Source organism: Tachyglossus aculeatus, chromosome 1 (assembly GCF_015852505.1).
Source record: "Tachyglossus aculeatus isolate mTacAcu1 chromosome 1, mTacAcu1.pri, whole genome shotgun sequence".
Lineage (NCBI taxonomy): Eukaryota > Metazoa > Chordata > Mammalia > Monotremata > Tachyglossidae > Tachyglossus > Tachyglossus aculeatus.
The window spans coordinates 72254359-72276887 of NC_052066.1; the positions used below are offsets into that span (position 1 = coordinate 72254359).

Here is a 22529-nt window from a genome sequence, read left to right on the forward strand (position 1 = left end):
TGGCAGCAGGCTCTCCCTCTACCTGCAAAGCCGTGCACGGATCCTAATGTCAAGCTTTCCAAAATCCCCATCTCCTGTTACTTTGCCATCAGGCACTCTGGCTGTTTCAGCTCCTTGTTTACCCCGTCATTCCTACCACACCTGAGTGATCCAATTCCCCTGCACAATCATTTGTTGATGGTGCCTTCCTTAATCTGAGAGAAACTTGTGAATTTCCATCAATTGATTGTATTTATTGACGACTTATTATGAAACAGCGTGGCTTAGTGGAAAGAGCGTGGGCTTGGGAGTCAGAGGTCGTGGGTTCTAATCCCTGCTCTGCCACTTGTCAGCAGTGTGACTTTGGGCGAGTCACTTCTTTCATTCATTCAGTCATATTTATTGAGCACTTACTGTGTGCAGAGCACTGTACTAAGTGCTTGGGAAGTACAAGTTGGCAACATATAGAGACAGTCCCTACCCAACAGTGGGCTCACAGTCTAGAAGGGGGAGACAGAGAACAAAACAAAACATATTAACAAAATAAAATAAATGGAATAAATATGTACAAATAAAATAGAGTAATAAATATGTACAAACATACATATATACAGGTGCTGTGGGGAGGGGAAGGAGGTAAGGTGGGGGGAGGGGGAGGAGGGGGAGATGAGAAGGGGGCTCAGTCTGGGAAGGCCTTCTGGAGGAGGTGAGCTCTCAGTAGGGCCTTGAAGGGAAGAAGAGAGCTAGCTTGGCGGGTGTGTGAAGGGAGGGCATTCCAGGCCAGGGGGAGGACATGGGCCGGGGGTCGACGGCGGGACAGGCGAGAAGGAGGCACTGTGACGAGATTAGCGGCGGAGGAGCGGAGGGTGCGGGCTGGGCTGGAGAAGGAGAGAAGGGAGGTGAGGTAGGAGGGGGCAAGGGGATGGACAGCCTTGAAGCCGAGGGTGAGGAGTTTCTGCCTGATGCATAGGTTGATTGATAGCCACTGGAGATTTTTGAGGAGGGGAGTAACATGCCCAGAGTGTTTCTGGACAAAAACAACAAAGACTTAAAAAACACCATCATCATCATCACTGTACTAAGCATTTGGGAGAGTACAGTGAAACAGATTTGGCAGACAAGTTGCCTGACCATTATGAGTTTACAATCTGTCAGGTGGAATTTATTAGTATCTCTGAGCTGGCAGGAAACCTCCCAAGAGGTCATTCAGTCCATCCTCCTCTATCCAAGAAAATCAGAATCTAGGGAATCCAAGAGCTGATGGTTTAGCTTTTCTTAAAGATCTCCAGATGAGGAGATTAAGCAGGTTTCCTTATCGAATTACTGATTGATTATTTCCAGCTCTTCCTGTCAACTTATTTAGCTTTATCCAGTGCAGGTGAAGTTGATTTTCTTTGGAAGAGATGAAAAACTAGTCAACAATCCTGCAGGAAATAGCTCTTCATAATCTGGAAAGCAATTATTGGGTTGTCTCTTAGCCCTCTCTTCTCCAAACTAATAATAAGAACTGTAACTATCATCCATGGTATTTACTGAGTGCTTACTACGTGCTTAGTACTGTACTAAGCTCTTGGGAGAGTACAACACAGTTGGTAGACACATTCCCTGTCCACAATGAGCTTATGTTGTAGAGGGGGAGACAGATATCGATGTAAAAGCATTAATAATATATGATTTATAGGCATATACATCTGTGCTGGTGGGGTGAACATCAAATGCCCAAAGGTCACAGATCCAAGTGCAAAGCTACTACTTTCCCAGCCCGAAATTCATTCATTCATTCGTTCATATTTATTAAGCACTGTACTAAGCGCTTGGAAGAGTACGACATAACAGTAAACAGACACATTTGCTGCCCACGGTGAGTTTACAGTCTAGAGGATGAGGCTGTAGTCTAGACAGGGCCTGAAGTAAATAATAATAACAATAATAATGGTATTTGTTAAGCACTTACTATATGCCAAGCACTGTACTAAGTGCTTAGAAGAGTATGACATAACAGTAAACAGACACATTTGCTGCCCACAGTGAGCTTACAGTCTAGAGGATGAGGCTGTAGTCTAGACAGGGCCTGAAGTTAATAATAACAATAATAATGGTATTTGTTAAGCACTTACTATATGCCAAGCACTGTTCTAAGCGCTGGGGGAGTTACAAGTTAATCAGGTTGTCCCACGTGAGGCTCACAGTCTTAATCCCCATTTTACAGATGTAACTGAGGCCCAAAGATGGTAAGTGACTTGCCCAAGGTCACACAGCTAAGTGGCGGAGACGGAATTAGAACCCATGATTTGATTTCCAAGCCCGGGCTCTTGTCACTGAGCCACGCTGATGCAGAATGAATAACACCACCATGCCTGAACCTGAGTGTGGTCTTTCTACCACATTCTGTTGACTTAGAACATGACAGGTTTGAGCATAGCTAGGAGACTGCTTATTACACCATGCTATGCCATTTCCAGGTTCAGTGGTCCCAGAGTTTTAAAAATAAATAAAAAAAAAACCACACCAAAAACTGGAGCAAGGAAATGGGTCAGTAAAGATCCAGAAATGACAAAGCAGCCTTAGACTGGGGGCATGACACTCCTTCAGAGCAAGTTTCTAGTCTGTTTTAGCATGGAGCCCTAAGCTGAGGCTTGTGGAGAATTCCTTCCCACCCTTGCATGTCATACTCTCACATATCCCAGGATTGTAATGAGACTTTTAGTAATACGACGCTGCGTGTGGCTCACTATGACCCCTCAGATCTTTCGTCTGATTTTTTTGAGCTCAGTCAGCCACTCCGTATCTTTTACCTTTTAGATAGGGAATATCATAATAATTATGATGGTATTTGTTAAGTTCTTACTATGTGCCAAGCACTGTTCCAAGTGTCGGGGTAGATACAAGGTAATCAGGTTGTCCCACATGGGGCTCACAATCTTAATCCCCATTTTACAGATGAGGTAACTGAGGCACGTATGAGGCACACAGGGAAGTTAAGTGGCTTGCCCAAGCTTACACAAGAGGCAAGTGGCAGAGCTGGGATTAGAACCCACATCCTCTGACTCCCGAGCCCATGCTCTTTCTACTAAGCCACGCTGCTTCTACTATATATCTTCCATATATCTTCTCTCTCTATGTGTGTGTGTCTCTCTGTGTATATCTATATATGTACATATATAGATATATATATGTATATCTATATATGTACATATATAGATATATATGTGTGTGTGTGTATACATATATACACATGTATATATATATATAGAGAGAGAGGGAAAGATACCGAAATCTCACCATCAGTAAAATGGTCTTCAAACGTGAAGGAAAACTAAAGCTACGTAGATTCATTCCTCATTTTCAAAGGTGACCCTACTGCCCTCCTTCTTCGAATCCCCTCAGAAGTGTTAACATTCCCTCCAGGCCTCTGATCAAAATCGGCAGCTCTAATCCCGGTGTGGGGGAGACTGTCTCTCCTTTTTGCTGAATTGTACTTTTCAAGCAGTTAATACAGTGCTCCTCACACAGTAAGTGCTCAATAAATATAAATGAATGAATGCATTTAATCTTTATATTTTGACCATCATCTACTTTGGTATTACTACAATGATTTCATAATTGATTGACTGATAGATTGATAATTGTCTCTATTGCACAATTCCCTCCCCAGCCAAATTTTTGAAGAGAATATATATATATATATATATATATATATATCAATAAATACGATTAAACGCAGGAATGAAGGAACGAGGGAGAGTACAGTCTGGAGGGATGGGATGGAGCGGGAGGTTTCTGTTCAAACCCGAAGACGCCCCCAGAGACCCTCAGACACACAGTTTACATTTGCGTGTAGTTGACGGGAAATGCGTGAATCAGAGCTGTGTCCATCCTCCAAAAAACAACCAGTCGTTTTTAGGAGCAGTGTGGTCTAGCGACCAGAGCCCGAGCCTGGACTCAAAGGACGTGGGTTCTAATCCCGGCTCTACCACGTGTCTGCTGGTGACCTTGGGCAAGTCGCTTCACTTCTCTGGGCCTCAGTTCCCTCACCTGTGAAACAGGGATTAAGAGTGTCAGCTCCGCGTGGGACCGGGACTGTGTCCAACCTGATTAGCTTGTATCCACCCCAGCGCTTAGAACAGTGCTCAACAAATACCACAATTATTAGGATTACCACCTTCCAGTCGCAGACTTTCCTGGGTGCCTCTGTCTCCCTCCACCTGAGAAGTGGCACGGCCTAGTGGCTAGAGCTGGCCCTGGGAGTCAGGAGGACCTGGGTTCGAATTCTGGCTCCTCCACTTGTCTGCTGGGTGACCCTGGGCAAGTCACTTCTCTTCTCTTCCACCTGTATATATGTATATATGTCTGTACATATTTGTTACTCTGTTTTACTTGTGCATATCTATTTGTTTTGTTTTGTTAGTATGTTTGGTTTTGTTCTCTGTCTCCCCCTTTCAGACTGTGAGCCCACTGTTGGGTAGGGACTGTCTCTATATGTTGCCATCTTGTGCTTCCCAAGCGCTTAGTACAGAGCCCACTGTTGGGTAGGGACTGTCTCTATATGTTGCCATCTTGTATTTCCCAAGTGCTTAGTACAGTGCTCTGCACACAGTAAGCGCTCAATAAATACTATTGATTTATATATATGTGTGTGTGTGTGTGTGTGTGTGTGTGTGTGTATATTCACTTCTAGAATATATATATCTATCTATAGCTATATATAAATATATATAGTCACACTTTTAGACTGTGAGCCCATTGTTGGGTAGGGACAATCTCTATATGTTACCACCGTGTACTTCCCAAGCACTTAGTACAATGCTCTGCACACAGTAAGCGCTCAATAAATACGATTGAATGAATGAATATATAATGCAATGATCGTGGCATTCACTGGGGTAGGAAGAAAATGGGTGAGAAGCAGCATGGTTTAGTGGAAAGATCATGGGCTTGGGAATTGGAGGTCGTGGATTCAAATTCTGACTCCACCACTTGTCAGCTGTGTGACTTTGGGCAAGTCAATTAACTTCTCTGTGCCTCAGTTACCTCATCTGTAAAATGGGAATTTAGACTGTGAGCCTCACGTGGGACAACCTGATAACCCTGTATCTACTCCAGCACTTAGAACAGTGCTTGGCACATAGTAAACGCTTAACAAATATCATCATTATTATTATTATTGTAATTCATTGTGTGCCTATTGTGTGCAGCACTATGGAGACTGCAGTAGAGGCAAATGCCCTATTAGCTTTTCCTTCCTTCTCTTCTCCTTTTCTTCTCCCTTTCTTATTTTTTCCTACTCCACTCATTGCTAGTCTTGATTCCCCTCCCCCATTTGATGGTTGCCAGATGGAGCAATTTGGGGAGTAAATATGGAAAATTTCAATCCAGGAAGTCCTTACTGGATCAAATATAGAGAAGTAGCATGGCTCAGTGGAAAGAGCACAGGCTTTGGAGTCAGAAGTCATGGGTTCAAATCCAGACTCCGCCACTTGTCAGCTGTGTGACTTTGGGCAAGTCACTTAACTTCTCTGGGCCTCAGTTCCCTCATCTGTAAAATGGGGATTAAGACTGTGAGCCCCATGTGGAAGAACCTGATCACCTTGTAACCTCCCCAGCGCTTAGAACAGTGCTTTGCACATAGTAAGCGCTTAATAAATGCCATCAAAAAAAATAAATAAAGCTCCTAGATATGACATTCCTCCGAAAGAAGAAATTTTAAGGTGTAATAATGATGTGGTCCTTAGTATATGCCATGGACTCAGGTAGATACAAGATAAAGTGATTGGACACAGTCCCTGTCCCACAGGGGACTCACAGTCTGAGAGAGGGAAAGTGGATATTCTATTCCCATTTTGCAGGTGAGAAAACTGAGGCACAGAGGTTAACTGCCATGCTCTTAGTAGGTAAGTGGTGGAGCTGAGACAGAACCAAGGTCTCCTCACTCCCAGTCGTGTATTCTTTCCACTAGGTCATGCTCAGGACATTTATTTTTCTTGTGCTTTCCCAGATCAATCAATCAATCGTATTTATTGAGCGCTTACTGTGTGCAGAGCACTGTACTAAGCACTTGGGAAGTACAAGTTGGCAATATATAGAGACGGTCCCTACCCAACAGTGGGCTCACAGTCTAGAAAGATGTACAAGGTAGAAGAGATTTAGCCATGTAGTTTAGAGGAGGCCTTGGTGTCAACAACAAAGCTGAGACTAAATGTCGTTTGACCTGTAACAAATCACCTCCCCTCTCTGATTTAATTTCTCTAGCTCTAAAATGAGAATGAAACTTTCTCCCCACTTCTTCTCTCACAGTAATGCCGTGAGGAAAAATGAAAGAGAGTTCGTCCCTGGAAGAATACTGGATTCAAATTTTAATCATGGTTCATAATAATAACAAATTTACTTGCTAGAAATTAATAACTGATTTTCCTCCTCTACCAAAACATCTCCACAAGTTGTCTAGAGAAGTAACATGGCTTAGTGGAAAGCGCACGGGCATAGGAGTCAGAGGACCTGGGTTCTAATCTCAGCTCTGCCACTTGTCTGCCCTGTGACCTTGAACAAGTCACTTAATTTATCTGTGCCTCAGTTACATTTTCTGTAAAATGGAGATTAAAGCTGTGAACCCCATGTGGGAGATGGACTGTGTCCAACCTGATTATCTTCTATCCACCCCTGCATTTAGTACAGTGTCTGGCATACAGTATAGTATGGAGAAGCAGCGTGGCTCAGTGGAAAGAGCATGGACTTTGGAGTCAGAGGTCATGGGTTCAAATTCCGCTACACCAACTGTAAGCTGTGTGACTTTGGGCAAGTCACTTAACTTCTCTGTGCCTCAGTTACCTCATCTGTAAAATGAGGATTAAAACTGTGAGCCCCCCGTGGGACAACCTGATCACCTTGTAACCTCCCCAGCACTTAGAACAGTGCTTTGCACATAGTAAGCACTTTACAAATACCATTGTTATTATTATTATTATTATAGTAAGTACTTAAGTACCATTAAAAAAATGTTGACAGCTGGTAAAATTGACTTGGATTTGCAAAAGGCTAAATTATTAGTTTGGGGGCTTAAAATAAATGTTAGGCATGCTAAACTAGGTTAATTTCATGCTTCTGGCCAAGAATTTGTTGCCGTTCTTCAATGTTCAATTAACCATGAACAGGATTTAATTTTTCTGGGTCTCAAGTAATAGTTTCATTGCAAGGCAGAATGCCAAACCTGAACCAGAGATATCATTTCTTTTGGAAATTTCCTGGGCCCTGGTTATATAACTGCCTGAAGCAATAGCAATACCACATATAGCATTAAAATCCATAGGAGCATGTTTGATAGAACAGTTGCCAGTTTCCTGATAGCCTGAAAGGTGTAGGAAAAGGGCACTTCTAATATAGAGCATTTGAAATTCTGTCAACCGCGTAAGCTGCAGTGTGACCCCGGGTGTTATTGAAAACTTACATAAAACACTAATGGCCTACCGAATTTCTTGTCAATGAGGTACAAGAAATAGAGCAATTGCTTCACTAGGTCTCTCTCTTTATGTTCACATCCGTGCCCTGATTGGAAACCAATGCTACTAGGGCTTATGACTCTTCCAGGTCTGCACGCCCAATCAGTCATCACAATGGATGGGCCTGTTGTAAACCAAATTATAGGGTTGGAGACAGGCAAGCTCGGGAAAGAGAGAAGGGATGGTCCCAGAAGGCTCAGCCTCCTGGCTTCACCTGTCTTAGTAATAACACTCGGGTCTTGACTTAGAAGCAAACAAAGTTCACATCCATCTGATGTGACCGCAGTGACCCCAAAAGGTACTTTGGGGATGGGGGGAGGAGGGCATAGCTCCCAAAATGTAGATATAAAAATGGATTTTAATGAGACAATGCTCAGATCTGTTAGATTGCAAGATTTATTCTAAGCCTCCAAGAAAGTCACATCTCTTCTGAGGCCTTCCCCAATTAAACCCTCTTTTCCCCAGCTCTTCATCTCTCCTCTGCTTTGTCTTCATGCTTAGATACATTCATTCATTCAATCGTATTTATTGAGCGCTTACTGTGTGCAGAGCACTGTACTAAGCGCTTGGGAAGTACAAGTTGGCAACATATAGAGATGGTCCCTACTCAACTGGGCTCACAGTCTAGAAGATCTAGAAGATCTGTGACCTTTGGGCATTTGATATTTGCGTCGCCTGCCCCCGCCCAGCCCACAGAACTAATGTATTACAAGTTATTTATATTAGCGTCTGTCTCCCCCTCAAAAACTGTAAGCTCATTGTGGGTAGTCAGATAGTCATATTTATTGAGAAATTACAGTGTGTAGAGCACTGTACTAAGCACCTTGGAGAGTACAATATAACACACACATTTCCTGCCCACTATGAGCTTATAGTCTAGGGAATGTGTCTGCCAATTCTGTTACAACATTGTCATTGTAACATTGTACTGTATCCTCCCAAGGACTTAGAACAATGCCCTACACATAATAAGCACTCAATAAATACCATTAATAATGATGACAGTGCTCTAGAGTTCATCAGAGAGGCTCAATGAACACTGAGAAGGCCGATCACATTTGGAGGTGAAAAACAAATGAGCTAGAGTGAGAACATGGGCACCGCGGCCCTGAAGAGAAATGAAGTAGAATAGCTCAAATGTACCTGAGGTTTGGACTCCAGCAGAATGGATAGCCGGTGGGGGAGGTTCACGGATTCACTTGGAATGCCTGCCAACATGGACCAATCAATCAATCAATCAATCAATCGTATTTATTGAGCGCTTACTGTGTGCAGAGCACTGTACTAAGCGCTTGGGAAGTACAAGTTGGCAACATATAGAGACAGTCCCTACCCAACAGTGGGCTCACAGTCTAAAAGGGGGATATAGAGTTATATATAGTTATATATAGTTATTTAGTTAGTAATAGTTATATAGTTATATAGTTAGTTATAGATATCTAAAAGGGGGATATATAGTTAGTTATCATCATCATCATCAATCATATTGAGCGCTTACTGTGTGCAGAGCACTGTACTAAGCGCTTGGGAAGTACAAGTTGGCAACATATAGAGACAGTCCCTACCCAACAGTGGGCTCACAGGCTAAAAGGGGGAGACAGAGAACAAAACCAAACATACTAACAAAATAAAATAAATAGAATAGATATGTACAAGTAAAATAAATACATAAATAGAGTAATAAATATGTACAAACATATATACATATATACAGGTGCTGTGGGGAAGGGAAGGAGGTAAGATGGGGGGATGGAGAGGGGGACGAGGGGGAGAGGAAGGAAGGGGCTCAGTTTGGGAAGGCCTCCTGGAGGAGGTGAGCTCTCAATAGGGCCTTGAGGGGAGTTATATATAGTTATATAGTTAGTGAAGTCTAAAAGGACCAAACCTACGAACAGATTGAAAAGAGGTCACAAAATGGTGCATGCTCACGGTACTAGCAGAACTGGATTCTCGGTTTACAATAGGGAGATTGGGCATCGGTTCATCTTGTTGCAGTTCGGCAAGATTGAAAAACCATGGGTGGAATGGCACAAACGAGGAGGTTTTGGGTAACGGGGCTGGGGCCTCCCTAGTGCCAACTTATTGGCCCACAAGTCCAGCCATTCCATGGTGGCTCCCAGAGTTGCTAGAAAGCATTTTGCCAACCTGCCTGGACTCTGAGGCTCCCTAAGGGAAAAGTAGAATGAGGGGGAAGAGCCTGGGGAAGGAAAAGCCGGAAAGGCTCTCTGCTGTCAGATGGGGAACTCCAAAGTAGAACTGCTGGTACGGAGCTCCAAAAGCATTGATCTTGTCTACATAACTCAGTACCCCCATCTCCTCCTCATCTCTAGTAACAGCGCTTATTGAGCACTGACTTGTTAGGGACACTGTATTGGTGTCTGTGGAACATACCATAAAAGTAGAAGATATAGGCCCTAGCCTTGAGGAATCAGGTGTCCTTTCTATAATAATAATAATAATAATAATGACATTTGTTAAGAGCTTACTATGTGCAAAGCACTGTTCTGAGTGCCGGGGGTGGATACAAGGTGATCAGATTGTCCCACGGGGGGCTCGCAGTCTTAATCCCCATTTTACAGATGAGGTAACTGAGGCAGAGAGAAGTGAAGTGACTTGCCCAAAGTCACACAGCTGACAAGCGGCGGATCCAGGATTAGAATCCGTGACCTCTGACTCCAAAGCCCGGGCTCTTTCCGCTGAGCCACGCTGCTTCTGTATTAGGTCTCCTATCACAGATTTGGCCCCAAAAGGATTTTACTCTACCAAGAAACACTTTTCAAGCTGACATTTCTGCAGCCAGGAGAGCTGCTGTTTCTGTTCTGAAGCTGTGCCACTGTCAGCACCAGATTACAATCAATCAATCGTATTTATTGAGCGCTTACTGTGTGCAGAGCACTGTACTAAGCGCTTGGGAAGTACAAGTTGGAAGTGCCTTGGGCCTCAAGGAGAGGCAAATGAGAGGCCCCCTCAGGGAGTGGACTAGAGAGGGGTTGAAGAGGAAGAGAATAATGTAGTAATGTTATTTGTTAAGCAATTATGGTGTGTCAGGCACTGTACTAAACGCTGGGGTGGATACAAGCAAATCAGGTTGAATACAGTTCTTATCTCATGCATTCATTCATTCAATCGTATTTATTGAGCGCTTACTGTGTTTAAAGCACTGCACTAAGTGCTTGGGAAGTACAGGTTGGCAACATAAAGAGACGGTCCCTACCCAACAGTGGGCTCACAATCTCAAATGGGGCTCACAGTCTCAATCCCCACTTTCCAGGTGAGGTAACTGAGGCCCCAAAAAGTGAAGCGACTTGCCCAAGTTCACACAGCAAGCGAATGGTGAAGCCAGAATTAGAACCCACAACCTTCTGACCCCCAGCTCTGTGCTCTATCCATTTTGCCATGCTTCCTTTACATCCATCTCACCACTGTATTTGGCTCAGAGGTAGGGGAGGAGAAGCAGCATGGCTTAGTGGAAAGACCACAGGCCTGTGAGCCCGTGGACCTGAGTTTTAATCCCAGCTCTGCCACTTTTCCGCTGTGTGACCTTGGGCAAGTCACTTAACTTCTCTGTAGCTCTGTAAAATGGGGATTAAGATGTGAGCCCTCTGAGGGACAGGGACTGTGTTCAACCCAATTATCCTGTAGCTACAGTGCTTGGCACATAACAAGCGCTTAACAAATACCACAATTATCAACGATTAGCAGAGCGGCGTCTTGTCTCGTAACTAATTGGAGTGGTGAAATGACTGTAAAAAAATCTTCCATGAGCAGCTCAGTCCAGTGTCTGTCTGTCTCCCCCTCTAGACTATAAGCTTGTTGTGGGCAGGGAATGTGAGTGTGTTATATGATTACATTGCACTCTCCCAAGAGTTTAGGAGAGTGCTTTGCACACAGTAAGTGCTCAGTGAATACGATTTACTTACTGACAAAGTGGCCCACACCAGTGTAGACCAATACCTGCCCCATGGGTCCCTGAGGATCAGGGGCCAAGAGCAGATGTTCCATTGTACTGCTCTAGTCAGCAGCTCGGGTTTTGAAATACCTACCATCGTGTTCATGAGTATTGCCATGGTCAGAGGAATGCCACTCTTAGCTACTTCGGCTTTAGACATAAGAATCATAATGAGGTAACTGAGGCCTTCCCAGACTGAGCCCCCTCCTTCCTCTCCCCTTCCTCCCCCTCTCCATCCCCCCTGCTTTACCTCCTTCCCCTCCCCACAGCACCTGTATATATGTTTATATGTATTTATTACTCTATTTATTTGTACATATTTATTCTATTTATTTTATTTTGTTAATATGTTTTGTTCTCTGTCTCCCCCTTCTAGACTGTGAGCCCACTGTTGGGTAGGGACTGTCTCTAGATGTTGCCAACTTGTACTTCCCAAGCGCTTAGTACAGTGCTCTACACACAGTAAGCGCTCAATAAATACGATTGACTGACTGACTGAATGAATAATAATTATTGTGGTATTTGTCAAGCACTTTAAGCACTTGAGTAGATACTACTTGGAGAAGCAGCATGGCTTAGTGGCAAGAATAACGGGTTGGGAGTCAGAAGTCGTGGTTTCTAATCCCAGTTCCACGAAGTGTTTGCTGTATTCATTCATTCAATCGTATTTATTGAGCACTTACCGTGTGCAGAGCACTGTACTAAGCGCTTGGGAAGTACACGTTGGGTGACCTTGGGCAAGTCACTTCACTTCTCTGTGCCCCAGTTACCTCATCTGTAAAATGGAGATTGAGATTGTGAGCCCTAATAATAGTAATAATGATGGTATTTGTTAAGCGCTTACTATGTGCCAAGCCCTGTACTAAGCGCTGAGGTGGATGCAAGTAAATCGGGCCGGACACAGTCCCTGTCCCACATGGGGCTCATAGTCTAGATCCCCATTTTACAGGTGGGATAATTGAGGCACAAAGAAGTGAAATGACTTGCCCAGGGTCACACAGCAGACAAGTGGCGGAGCTGGGATTAGAACCCACAACCTTCTGACTCCCAGGCTGGTGGTCTATCCACTAGGCCATGCTGCTTTTCTGCATGTCCCTACATGGGACAGAGACTGTGTGCAGCTCAGTTTGCTTCTATCTACCCCAGCACTTAAAATAGTGCCTGGCACACAGTAAATGCTTAACAAAGACCATCGTTATTATTATTATTACTGTTATTATTTTCATTAAGTGGTGGAGCCAGGATTAGAACACAGGTCCTCTGACGCCCAGGCACTTTCGACTAGGCCACGCTGACCTCATGTTCCAGCTGAAAACATCTATATCCTTTGTCCTGGCCTTGCCCTAATCCTCCCCTCCTAATCCTCCTAATCTTTCTATCCTCCACATAGCTTTCTCACCTCAATTAACACCATCTCCATCCTCCCCGCCTCTCAAGCAAGAAACCTTGGCAGTATCCTCGACAACTCTCATTTAATCAATGAGTCATATTTATTGAGCACTTACTGTGGGCAGAGCACTGTACTGAGTCCTTGGGAGAGTACACTATTACAGAGCTGGTAGACACGTTCCCTGCCCACAAGGAGTTTACAGTCTAGACGACGAGCTTACGGTCTAGTCTTTCAACCCCCGTTGAAACATTTCCAACAATTCCACGATCTGCTCTTTCCTCTCCATCTAACCAACCTGGCACACACGTGGGTCTAGGCACTTAATAATAATAATAATAATAATAATGATGGCATTTGTTAAGTGCTTACTATGTGCAAAGCACTGTTCTAAGTGCTGGGGGGATACAAGGTGATCAGGTTGTCCCACGCAGGGCTCACACTCTTAATCCCCATTTTACAGATGAGGTAACTGAGGCTCAGAGAACTGAAGTGACTTGCCCAAGGTCACACAGCAGGCATGTGGCAGAGCCGGGATTCGAACCCACGACCTCTGACTCCAAAGCCCGTTCTCTTTCTACTGAGCCACGCTGCTTCTCTATCTTGCTATATCCCAGCTTGACTACTGTAGTAACCTCCTCTGGGACCTCTCAGCCTCCAGTCCCTGCCCTCTCCAGTTCATACCATCTCTATATGTTGCCAACTTGTACTTCCCAAGCGCTTAGTACAGTGCTCTGCACACAGTAAGTGCTCAATAAATACGATTGAATGAATACTTCTCTCTGCTGCCCAGATCATTTTTTTCTAACCTTGTCCTGTGCTCATCTCCCTTCTCCTCAAAAACATACGACGGTTCTTTTCTGACTCAAGCAGAAACTCCTGTTCATTGGCTTTAAGGGACTCAGCTCTCTATCCCTTACATGTCCAGCGTGGCTCAATGGAAAGAGCCCGGGCTTTGGAGTCAGAGTTCATGGGTTCGAATCCCGGATCCGCCAATTGTCAGCTGTGTGACTTTGGGCAAGTCACTTGACTTCTCTGTGCCTGTTACCTCATCTGTAAAATGGGAATTAAGATTGTGAGCCCCCCCCGTGGGACAACCTGATCACCTTGTAACCTCCCCAGCGCTTAGAACAGTGCTTTGCACATAGTAAGCGCTTAATAAATGCCATCATTATTATTATTATTACCCCACCTTGCACATTACATACCACTCAAGCCGAGTAGTCCCTCTTTCTTGTCTGTCACCCCTGACCTCTATACCTTCCCTTCTACGTAGAACTCTGTCCCCATTATGTCCATCAAACCAATTCCCTCCCCATTTTCAAGGCCTGTCTGAAATCACATCTCTTCTAGGAGGCCTTCCCTAATTAATCTCATCTCTCCACCATATGTTTCCCCCACAGATGCTACCTCAGGACTTTTTTTGTCACCTACACAATTAGGTCCTTACACCATCTTATAACACTCTATACATCTCTACATTTTATTGCTTCCCCTACCTGTAATTTAGTGACTGTCTCATCCGTTAGATTGTAAACTCCTTGGGATCAGGAATCATCCCTCTCCATATACAACTGACAGTCACTGTCTCCACCTTCAAAGCCTTATTAAGAGCACATCTCCAAGAGGTCTTCCCCAACTCTGCGCACAGTAAGCGTTCAATAAATACGATTGAATGAATGAATGAATGAACTAAGCTCTCAATTCCTCTTCTACCACTCCCTTCTGTGTCACTCTTACACTTGGATTTGCAACTATTATTCACCCCTTCCTCAGCCCCACAGAGCTTATTTATATTAATGCCTGTCCCTCCCTCTAGACTTTTCTGCTAACCCATGCTGTTTCTCCCAGCCTTATGGGCTGGGATTGTGTCTACCATCTCCGTCATATTGTGCTCCCAACAGTGCTCTGCACACAGTAAGATCTCAATAAAGAAGCAACATTGCCTAGTGGATAGAGCACGGGCCTGGAACTCAGAAGAACCTGTGTTCTAACCCTGGCTCCGTCAATCAATCAATCAATCAATCAATCAATCGTATTGAGCGCTTACTGCGTGCAGAGCACTGTACTAAGCGCTTGGGAAGTACAAGTTGGCAACATATAGAGACGGTCCCTACCCAACAGTGGGCTCACAGTCTAACTCACAGCCACTTGTGGGCTCACAGCCACTTGTCTGCTGTATGACACTGGGCAAGTCGTACAAGTTCTCTGTGCCTTAGTTACCTCAGCTGTAGAATGGAAATTAAGACTGTGAACCCCATGTCTGACATGGACTTTGTTTAATCTGATTAGCTTGTAATAATAATAATAATAATAATAATAATAATAATAATAATAATAATAATGGCATTTATTAGGCGCTTACTATGTGCAAAGCACTGTTCTAAGAGCTATTTATCCAAGTGCTTAGTGCCTGTGATCTCATTGTCGAAAGGGAATATGTCTGTTGTTCTGTTGTACTCTCCCAGGTGCTTAGCACAATGCTTTGCACACAGTAAGTACTCAATAAATGCAATGAATGAATGGCACATTAAAAGTGCTTAAAAAATACCATTAAAAAGTGATTGATCTCCCGAGTCTTTTTTATAATAATAATGATGGCATTTATTAAGCGTTTGCTATGTGCAAAGCACAGTTCTAAGCGCTGGGGAGGATACAAAGTGATTAGGTTGTCCCACGTGGGGCTCACAGACTTAATCCCCATTTTACGGATGAGGGAACTGAGGCACAGAGAAGTCAAGTAACTTGCCCAAAGTCACACAGCTGACAAGTGGTGGAAGTGGGATTTGAACCCATGACCTCTGACTCCAAAGCCCGTGCCCTTTCCACTGAACCACGCTGCTTCTCTGGTGGTTAGTATATGGATCTGCACAGAGTAACCACTCATTCATTCATTCAATCGTATTTATTGAGCGCTTACCATGTGCAGAGCACTGTACTAAGCGCTTGGGAACATATAGAGACGGTCCCTACCCAACAACGGGCTCACAGTCTAGAACGGGGAGACAGACAACAAAACAAAACATGTGGACAGGTTTCAAGTCATCAGAACAAATAGAAATAAAGCTAGATGGGCCACATTAACAAAATAAATAGAATAGTAAATATGTACAAGTAAAATAGAGTAATAAATCTGTACAAACATATATACAGGTGCTGTGGGAAGGGGAAGGAGGTGGGACGGGGGGGATGGGGAGGAGGAGAGAAAAAAGGGGGCTCAGTCTGGGAAGGCCTTTTGGAGGAGGTGAGCTCTCAGTAGGGCAGTGGTATTGATTGACTGATGGATTCCCCCTGTGTCTGTGCTTTCAGTGAAGTCACCAGGACCCTGCCTTCCCTGGAATCCATGCAGAAGTTGTTCGACCAGCAGCTGTCCCCCGGCATCCGGCCACGTCCTCAGGTCAGTTTTTAGGTACCGAAATCAGGAGAATGGTTTTCCTGTAGTGACTTCGCTTTGCTCAGTGTACAAGTTACAACTTTTTCTCATTTGCGGGGTTAAATGCAAGATAACTGGTTTGATCACAGTCCCTGTCCCACATAAGGATTCCAGTCTTAATCCCCATTTTACAGATGAGGTAACTGAGGCAGAGAGAAGTGACTTGCCCAAGGTTGCACGGCGGATAGATGACTCTCAGGCCTGTGCTCTTTCCACTGAGCCACACTGCTTCCCAACTAGATCCCTTTTCAGCTGCTGCCTTTTAGAGAACCTTCTAGGTTTTGATGTTGGAGCACAGTAACTAAGCCTGCTTTATTAAAACCTCTTACTTCCTGCTGGAGCATTAAAGCATTAAGGCCAGGGCATTTCCACAGAGCTGTTTCTGTGCAGAATCAGTATCCTGTGGGCGATTGAGCATGGTTTCTCCTCTACCTGCTTGGTACTCTTCTTTCTTCTTCTTCTTAATGGGATTTTGTAAGTGCTTACTACTGTTTCTTTCCAAGTGCTTAGTGCAGAATTCTGTACACTCAATCAATCAATCAATCGTATTTATTGAGCGCTTACTGTGTGCAGAGCACTGTACTAAGCGCTTGGGAAGTACAAGTTGGCAACTTATAGAGACGGTCCCTACCCAACAGTGGGCTCACAGTCTAGAAGGGGGAGACAGAGAACAAAACCAAACATACTAATAAAATAGAATAAATAGAATAGATATGTACAAGTAAAATAAATAAATGAATAAATAGAGTAATAAATATGTGCAAACATATATACATATATACAGGTGCTGTGGGGAAGGGAAGGAGGTAAGACGGGGGGATGGAGAGTGGAGGCGAGGGGGAGAGGTTGCACTTACAGGACAGTGGTCCACTAAGTTCAGAGACCAAGATCAAATCAGATGTTTGCAGTTTGCCCAAATCATGTTGAAGAAAAAAAAAAGTCTACTAAACAGAAAGTTTTGGGGCTTTCTGATGTTGTTGTCGTCGTCGTTGTTGTTTTGTGTTGTTTTTAAAGATCGAGGAGCTCTGATCTAGTGTCAATGCTGCTAAAGTGTAGGCTCCCTGGTGGCCCAGTTTCCACCTTCAAAGCATAATTTGAAAAGAAAGTACACTCTTTTCCCTTCTGAGATTGGAAACTCCCTGAGGGCGGGGACCATGTCTACTATCTTTTCTTTTTTAATGCTATTCGTTAAGCACTTACTATGTGCCAAGCACTATACTAAGCACTGGGGTAGATACAAGTTAATCAAGTGAGTGTCCAACAAATACTATTGATTAATATGTGTCGAGCCCTGAATGCTGGTGTAGATACAAATCAGTCTGGTTGGATGTAGTCCCTGTCCCATATAGGGCTCTTAATCTAATTAGGAGGGAGAACAGAAGCTGAATCCCCATTTTAACTCAGTTCAATTCAGTTGCATTTATTGAGCGCTTACTGTGTGAAGAGCACTGTACTAAGCGCTTGGAAAGTACAATTCAGCAACAAAGAGAGACAATCCCTGCCCACAACGGGATCACAGTCTAGAAGGGGGGAGACACACATCAAAAAACAAGTAAAAAGGCAAATGTATGCAGAAAATATGTGATAATACATCAGTGTCCATGGCACTTTTCAATTGGACCTGCAATCTGTCTTTTAGATGTTTGTGGGTTAGTGAAATGCAATGGTGTCATAGGATGTAGATGATCAGGAACTCCTCTAAGGCAGGGGATTTGAGTTGGGCTTCTGCTGCACTCTGACCTCCGGGCTTACCATTGATGAACTGATTGGCAGGCTCTCAAATATAAACTAAATTGTTATGGCAGTGGAATTACATGAGAAGCAGTGTGGTTTAGTAGAAAGAGCATGGGCTTGGGAGCCAGAGGTCAAGGGTTCTAATCCTGGCTCTGCCACTCATCAACTGTGTGACTTTGGGCAAGTTGCTTCCCTTCTCTGTGCCTCAGTTACCTCATCTGTAAAATGGGGATTAAGGCTAGGAGCCCCACGTGGAACAACGTGATTGCCTTGTATCTACCCCAGGCTCAGAACCGTGCCTGACACATAGTAAGTGCTTAACGATACCATCATGATGGTTATTATTTTATTTTGTTAATATGGTTGGTTTTGTTCTCTGTCTCCCCCTTCTAGACTGTGAGCCCACTGTTGGGTAGGGACCATCTCTATATGTTGCCAATTTGTACTTCCCAAGCGCTTAGTACAGTGCTCTGCACACAGTAAGCACTGAATAAATACAATTGATTTATTATTATTATTATTATTATTATTATCATTATTATTATTATTTTACACTCAGTTCTCACGTATCATGTGCTTTCACTACAATTTTGGCTAGGCTGGCACCGGAATTAAGGCATATTCTTCCCACAATGTCTTGTGGGATATGACACAAGAAAGCATCAGTCAAGGCAGATTATTTAAAGGGGGTGCAGGGATCAATCAGAAACTGAGGCACAGAGAAGCTAAGTGACTTGCCCAAGGTTACAAAGCAGGTAAGTGGTAGAACTAGGATTAGAACCCAGATCCTCTGAATCCCAGACCCATACTCTTTTCACTAGGCCACACTGCTTCCTCCCTGAGTTCTGCCCATCCTGTCATCCAGTCACCTCCTCTGCATGCTCTGACCATTCCTCTCAAAAGTCAGAAATCTGGCTTTCCATTAGCTAGTCTCATTCTGAATGATCCCATAACCCAAGGTTGTATACTTTTTTTAATGGCATTTATTAAGCACTTACTATGTGCAAAGCACTGTTCTAAGCGCTGGGGAGGTTACAAGGTGACCAGGTTGTCCAACGGGGGGCTCACAGTCTTCATCCCCATTTTACAGATGAGGTAACTGAGGCACAGAGAAGTGAAGTGACTTGCCCAAAGTCACAGAGCTGACAATTGGCAGAGCTGGGATTTGAACCTGTGACCTCTGACTCCAAAGCCCGGGTTCTTTCCACTGAGCCATGCTGCTTCTCTATAATAATGATGGCATTTATTAAGCGCTTACTATGTGCAAAGCACTGTTCTAAGCACTGGGGAAGGTTACAAGGTGATCAGGTGATCAGGGCCTGGAATGCCCTCCCTCCCGACATCCGCCAAGCTAGCTCTCTTCCTCCCTTCAAGGCCCTACTGAGAGCTCACCTCCTCCAGGAGGCCTTCCCACACTGAGCCCCCTCCTTCCTCTCCACCTCCTCCCCCTCTCCATCCCCCCTGCCTTACCTCCTTCCCTTCCCCACAGCTCCTGTATATATGTATATATGTTTGTACATATTTATTACTCTATTTATTGATTTATTTTACTTGTACATATTTATTCTATTTATTTTATTCTGTTAATATGTTTTGTTTTGTTCTCTGTCTCCCCATTCTAGACTGTGAGCCCACTGTTGGGTAGGGATGAATGAATCAGGTTGTCCCATGGGGGGCTCACAGTCTTAATCCCCATTTTACAGATGAGGCAAGTGAGGCACAGAGGAGTTAAGTGACTTGCTCAAAGTCACACAGCTAACAATTGGTGGAGCCGGGATTTGAACCCATGACCTCTGACTCCAAATAATAATAATGGAGGTATTTATTAAGCACTTACTATGTTCATTCATTCATTCAATCATATTTATTGAGCGCTTACTGTGTGCAGAGCACTGTACTAAGCGCTTGGGAAGTACAAGTTGGCAAAATATAGAGACGGTCCCTACCCAACAGTGGGCTCAAAACACTAGCCCGGGCTCTTTCCACTGAGCCACGCTGCTTCTCAGGGAAGGCCTCTTGAATTCTCCGCTAAGAATGAGCTTCATGATTCTAGAGAAGCAGCATGGTCTGGTGGTAAGAACAGGGCCCTGGGACTCAGCGGTCCCATATTGCAATCCCAGCTCCGTCTCGTGGCTGCTGTGTGACCTTGGGCAAATCACTTAACTTCTCTGTGCCTCAGTTCCCTCATCTGCAAAATGGGGATCATCATCATCATCATCATCAATCGTATTTATTGAGTGCTTACTATGTGCAGAGCACTGTACTAAGCGCTTGGGAAGTACAAATTGGCAACATATAGAGACAGTCCCTACCCAACAGTGGGCTCACAGTCTAAAAGGGGGAGACAGAGAACAAAACCAAACATACTAACAAAATAAAATAAGTAGAATAGATATGTACAAGTAGAATAAATCAATCAATAAATAGAGTAATAAATATGTACAAACATATATACATATACACAGGTGCTGTGGGGAAGGGAAGGAGGTAAGATGGGGGGGATGGAGGGGGGACGAGGGGAGAGGAAGGAAGGGGCTCAGTCTGGGAAGGCCTCCTGGAGGAGGTGAGCTCTCAGCAGGACCTTGAAGGGAGGAAGAGAGCTAACCTGTTCTCCCTCCTACCTAGACTCTAAGCCCCATTTGGGACTTGATTATCTTGTATTTACCCCAGAGTTTAGTACAGTGCTTAACACATAGTAAGCGCTTAACAAGTATGACAATTTTTAAATTCTTTGCCTAGAGACTGTGAATCCTCAGCTCTTGTTGGGAGCGGTTGTCCCCACTGTAGCCTGAGGAGACCTGAGCCCACTGTTGGGTAGGGACCGTCTCTATATGTTGCCAACTTGTATTTCCCAAACGCTTAGTACAGTGCTCTGCACACAGTAATCAATCAATCAATCAATAGTATTTATTGAGTGCTTACTGTGTGCAGAGCACTGTACTAAGCACTTGGGAAGTACAAGTTGGCAACATATAGAGACAGTCCCTACCCAACAGTGGGCTCACAGTCTAAAAGTAAGCGCTCAATAAATACGATTGATTGATAAGAAGCAGTGTGGCTCAGTGGAAAGAGCCCGGGCTTGGGAGTCAGAGGTCATGGGTTCGAATCCCAGCTCCACCAATTGTCAGCTGTGACACCTTGGGCAGTCACTTAACCTCTCCGAGCCTCAGTTCCCTCATCTGTAAAATGGGGATTAAGATTGTGAGCCCCACGTGGGACAACCTGAGCACCTTGTATCCCCCCCAGCGCTTAGAACAGTGCTTTGCACATAGTAAGCGCTTAACAAATGCCATCATTATTATCATTATTATTATTATTATTATTATTATTATTATTATAAGGCACAGGTCACCCCTCTCCAGCTTCAGGCTGGCCCTCTGCTCTACAGCCCGGCCAGAGGTTCTTAGCAGGTCTAACTAAGACGCTACTACAGTCTTTGTGTTTGTTCCTCTCCCCTCACCGCCAGTCCAAAGAAGCCCATGGTTCAGGATAAGGCTGAACCTAAGTCCATGTAGAGTTGTAATGGAGCAATAGTTGTAGTAATAATAACATTTACTGAGCCTTTCTATACTAAAGGGTTTGAGAGGTACAAAATGAGCAAGTGATGCAATTTCTGCCCACAAAGAGCCTATATTCTTAAACACAGAAGCAGACGTCAAGGTATTTATAAACACAATAATCAAAATAATTAATTGAATGTACAATTAAATACGTGTAGGAGGGAGATGCCTTAAACCTTTGAGAAATATAATTTAAAATGTATATGTCTTAGTAATGTATCCCATGTAGTGTGACTCTTTAAGAATTCAGCTGGCCACATTCCACTTACCATTGTGTTGAGTCTGAAGTTACTCTGTTGTCCCACTGTTAGAGAGACAAAAGGATTTTTAAAATAGTATTAGCAACTGTATCATCTGACTGTATAAAATTAATCCAAATGATTGGCTTTTACAAAATTATTTTAATGAAAAGCCGCCCTACTTACCATCCTCGGAGAGACTGTGGGCAGAAAATGTGTCGCTGTATTGTACTCTCCCAAGCGCTTAGTACAGTGCTTTGCACACAGTAAGCACTCAATAAAAACAATTGAATGAATGAATGAATGAATTTTTAAAGACTTTTCAGCTCTGGAATCTTGTAAGTTGTCTAGGTTGATTTTTATTGATGTTACCGGTGATAGAGACTGATGTACCATCCTTGAGGATGCTCATATTGCTTCATAAAACAACCAACTCATTTATCCAGTTAATTGCAGCCACAGATAGGATTGCTGTTGACAGAAAGTCCATAGTCCTAATTTTAATGAGTTTAACCTCCTCTTCTTGCCAGAATTAGAGCGAGGGGTCAAAGTGAATTGGTGGAAGAGCTGCTGAGCAAAGAAATGTTCCAAAATGGAGCAACAAAAAGGGAGAAGGAGAGAACTAGATAATCAGTTCTGGAATAGTGGAGAGAAGTGGTCATTTGATTCCTTAAGATGAATGAAAAACATTGTGCAATAAACAGACAGCCGTTCCTACATCCATTTCATGGGGGAGCAAATGGAGGCACGATCAG

General features: G+C 43.9%; 1 protein-coding gene across 1 annotated transcript in view; it reads left to right on the forward strand.

Moving 5' to 3' along the window:
- Positions 1-22529, forward strand: part of INPP5D (inositol polyphosphate-5-phosphatase D) — a 217429-nt gene that overhangs the window by 112989 nt on the left and 81911 nt on the right. Inside the window, exon 6 of the mRNA XM_038749732.1 lies at positions 16118-16205. Coding sequence (XP_038605660.1) covers positions 16118-16205 — 88 coding nt within the window. The remainder of the gene's footprint in view (positions 1-16117; positions 16206-22529) is intronic.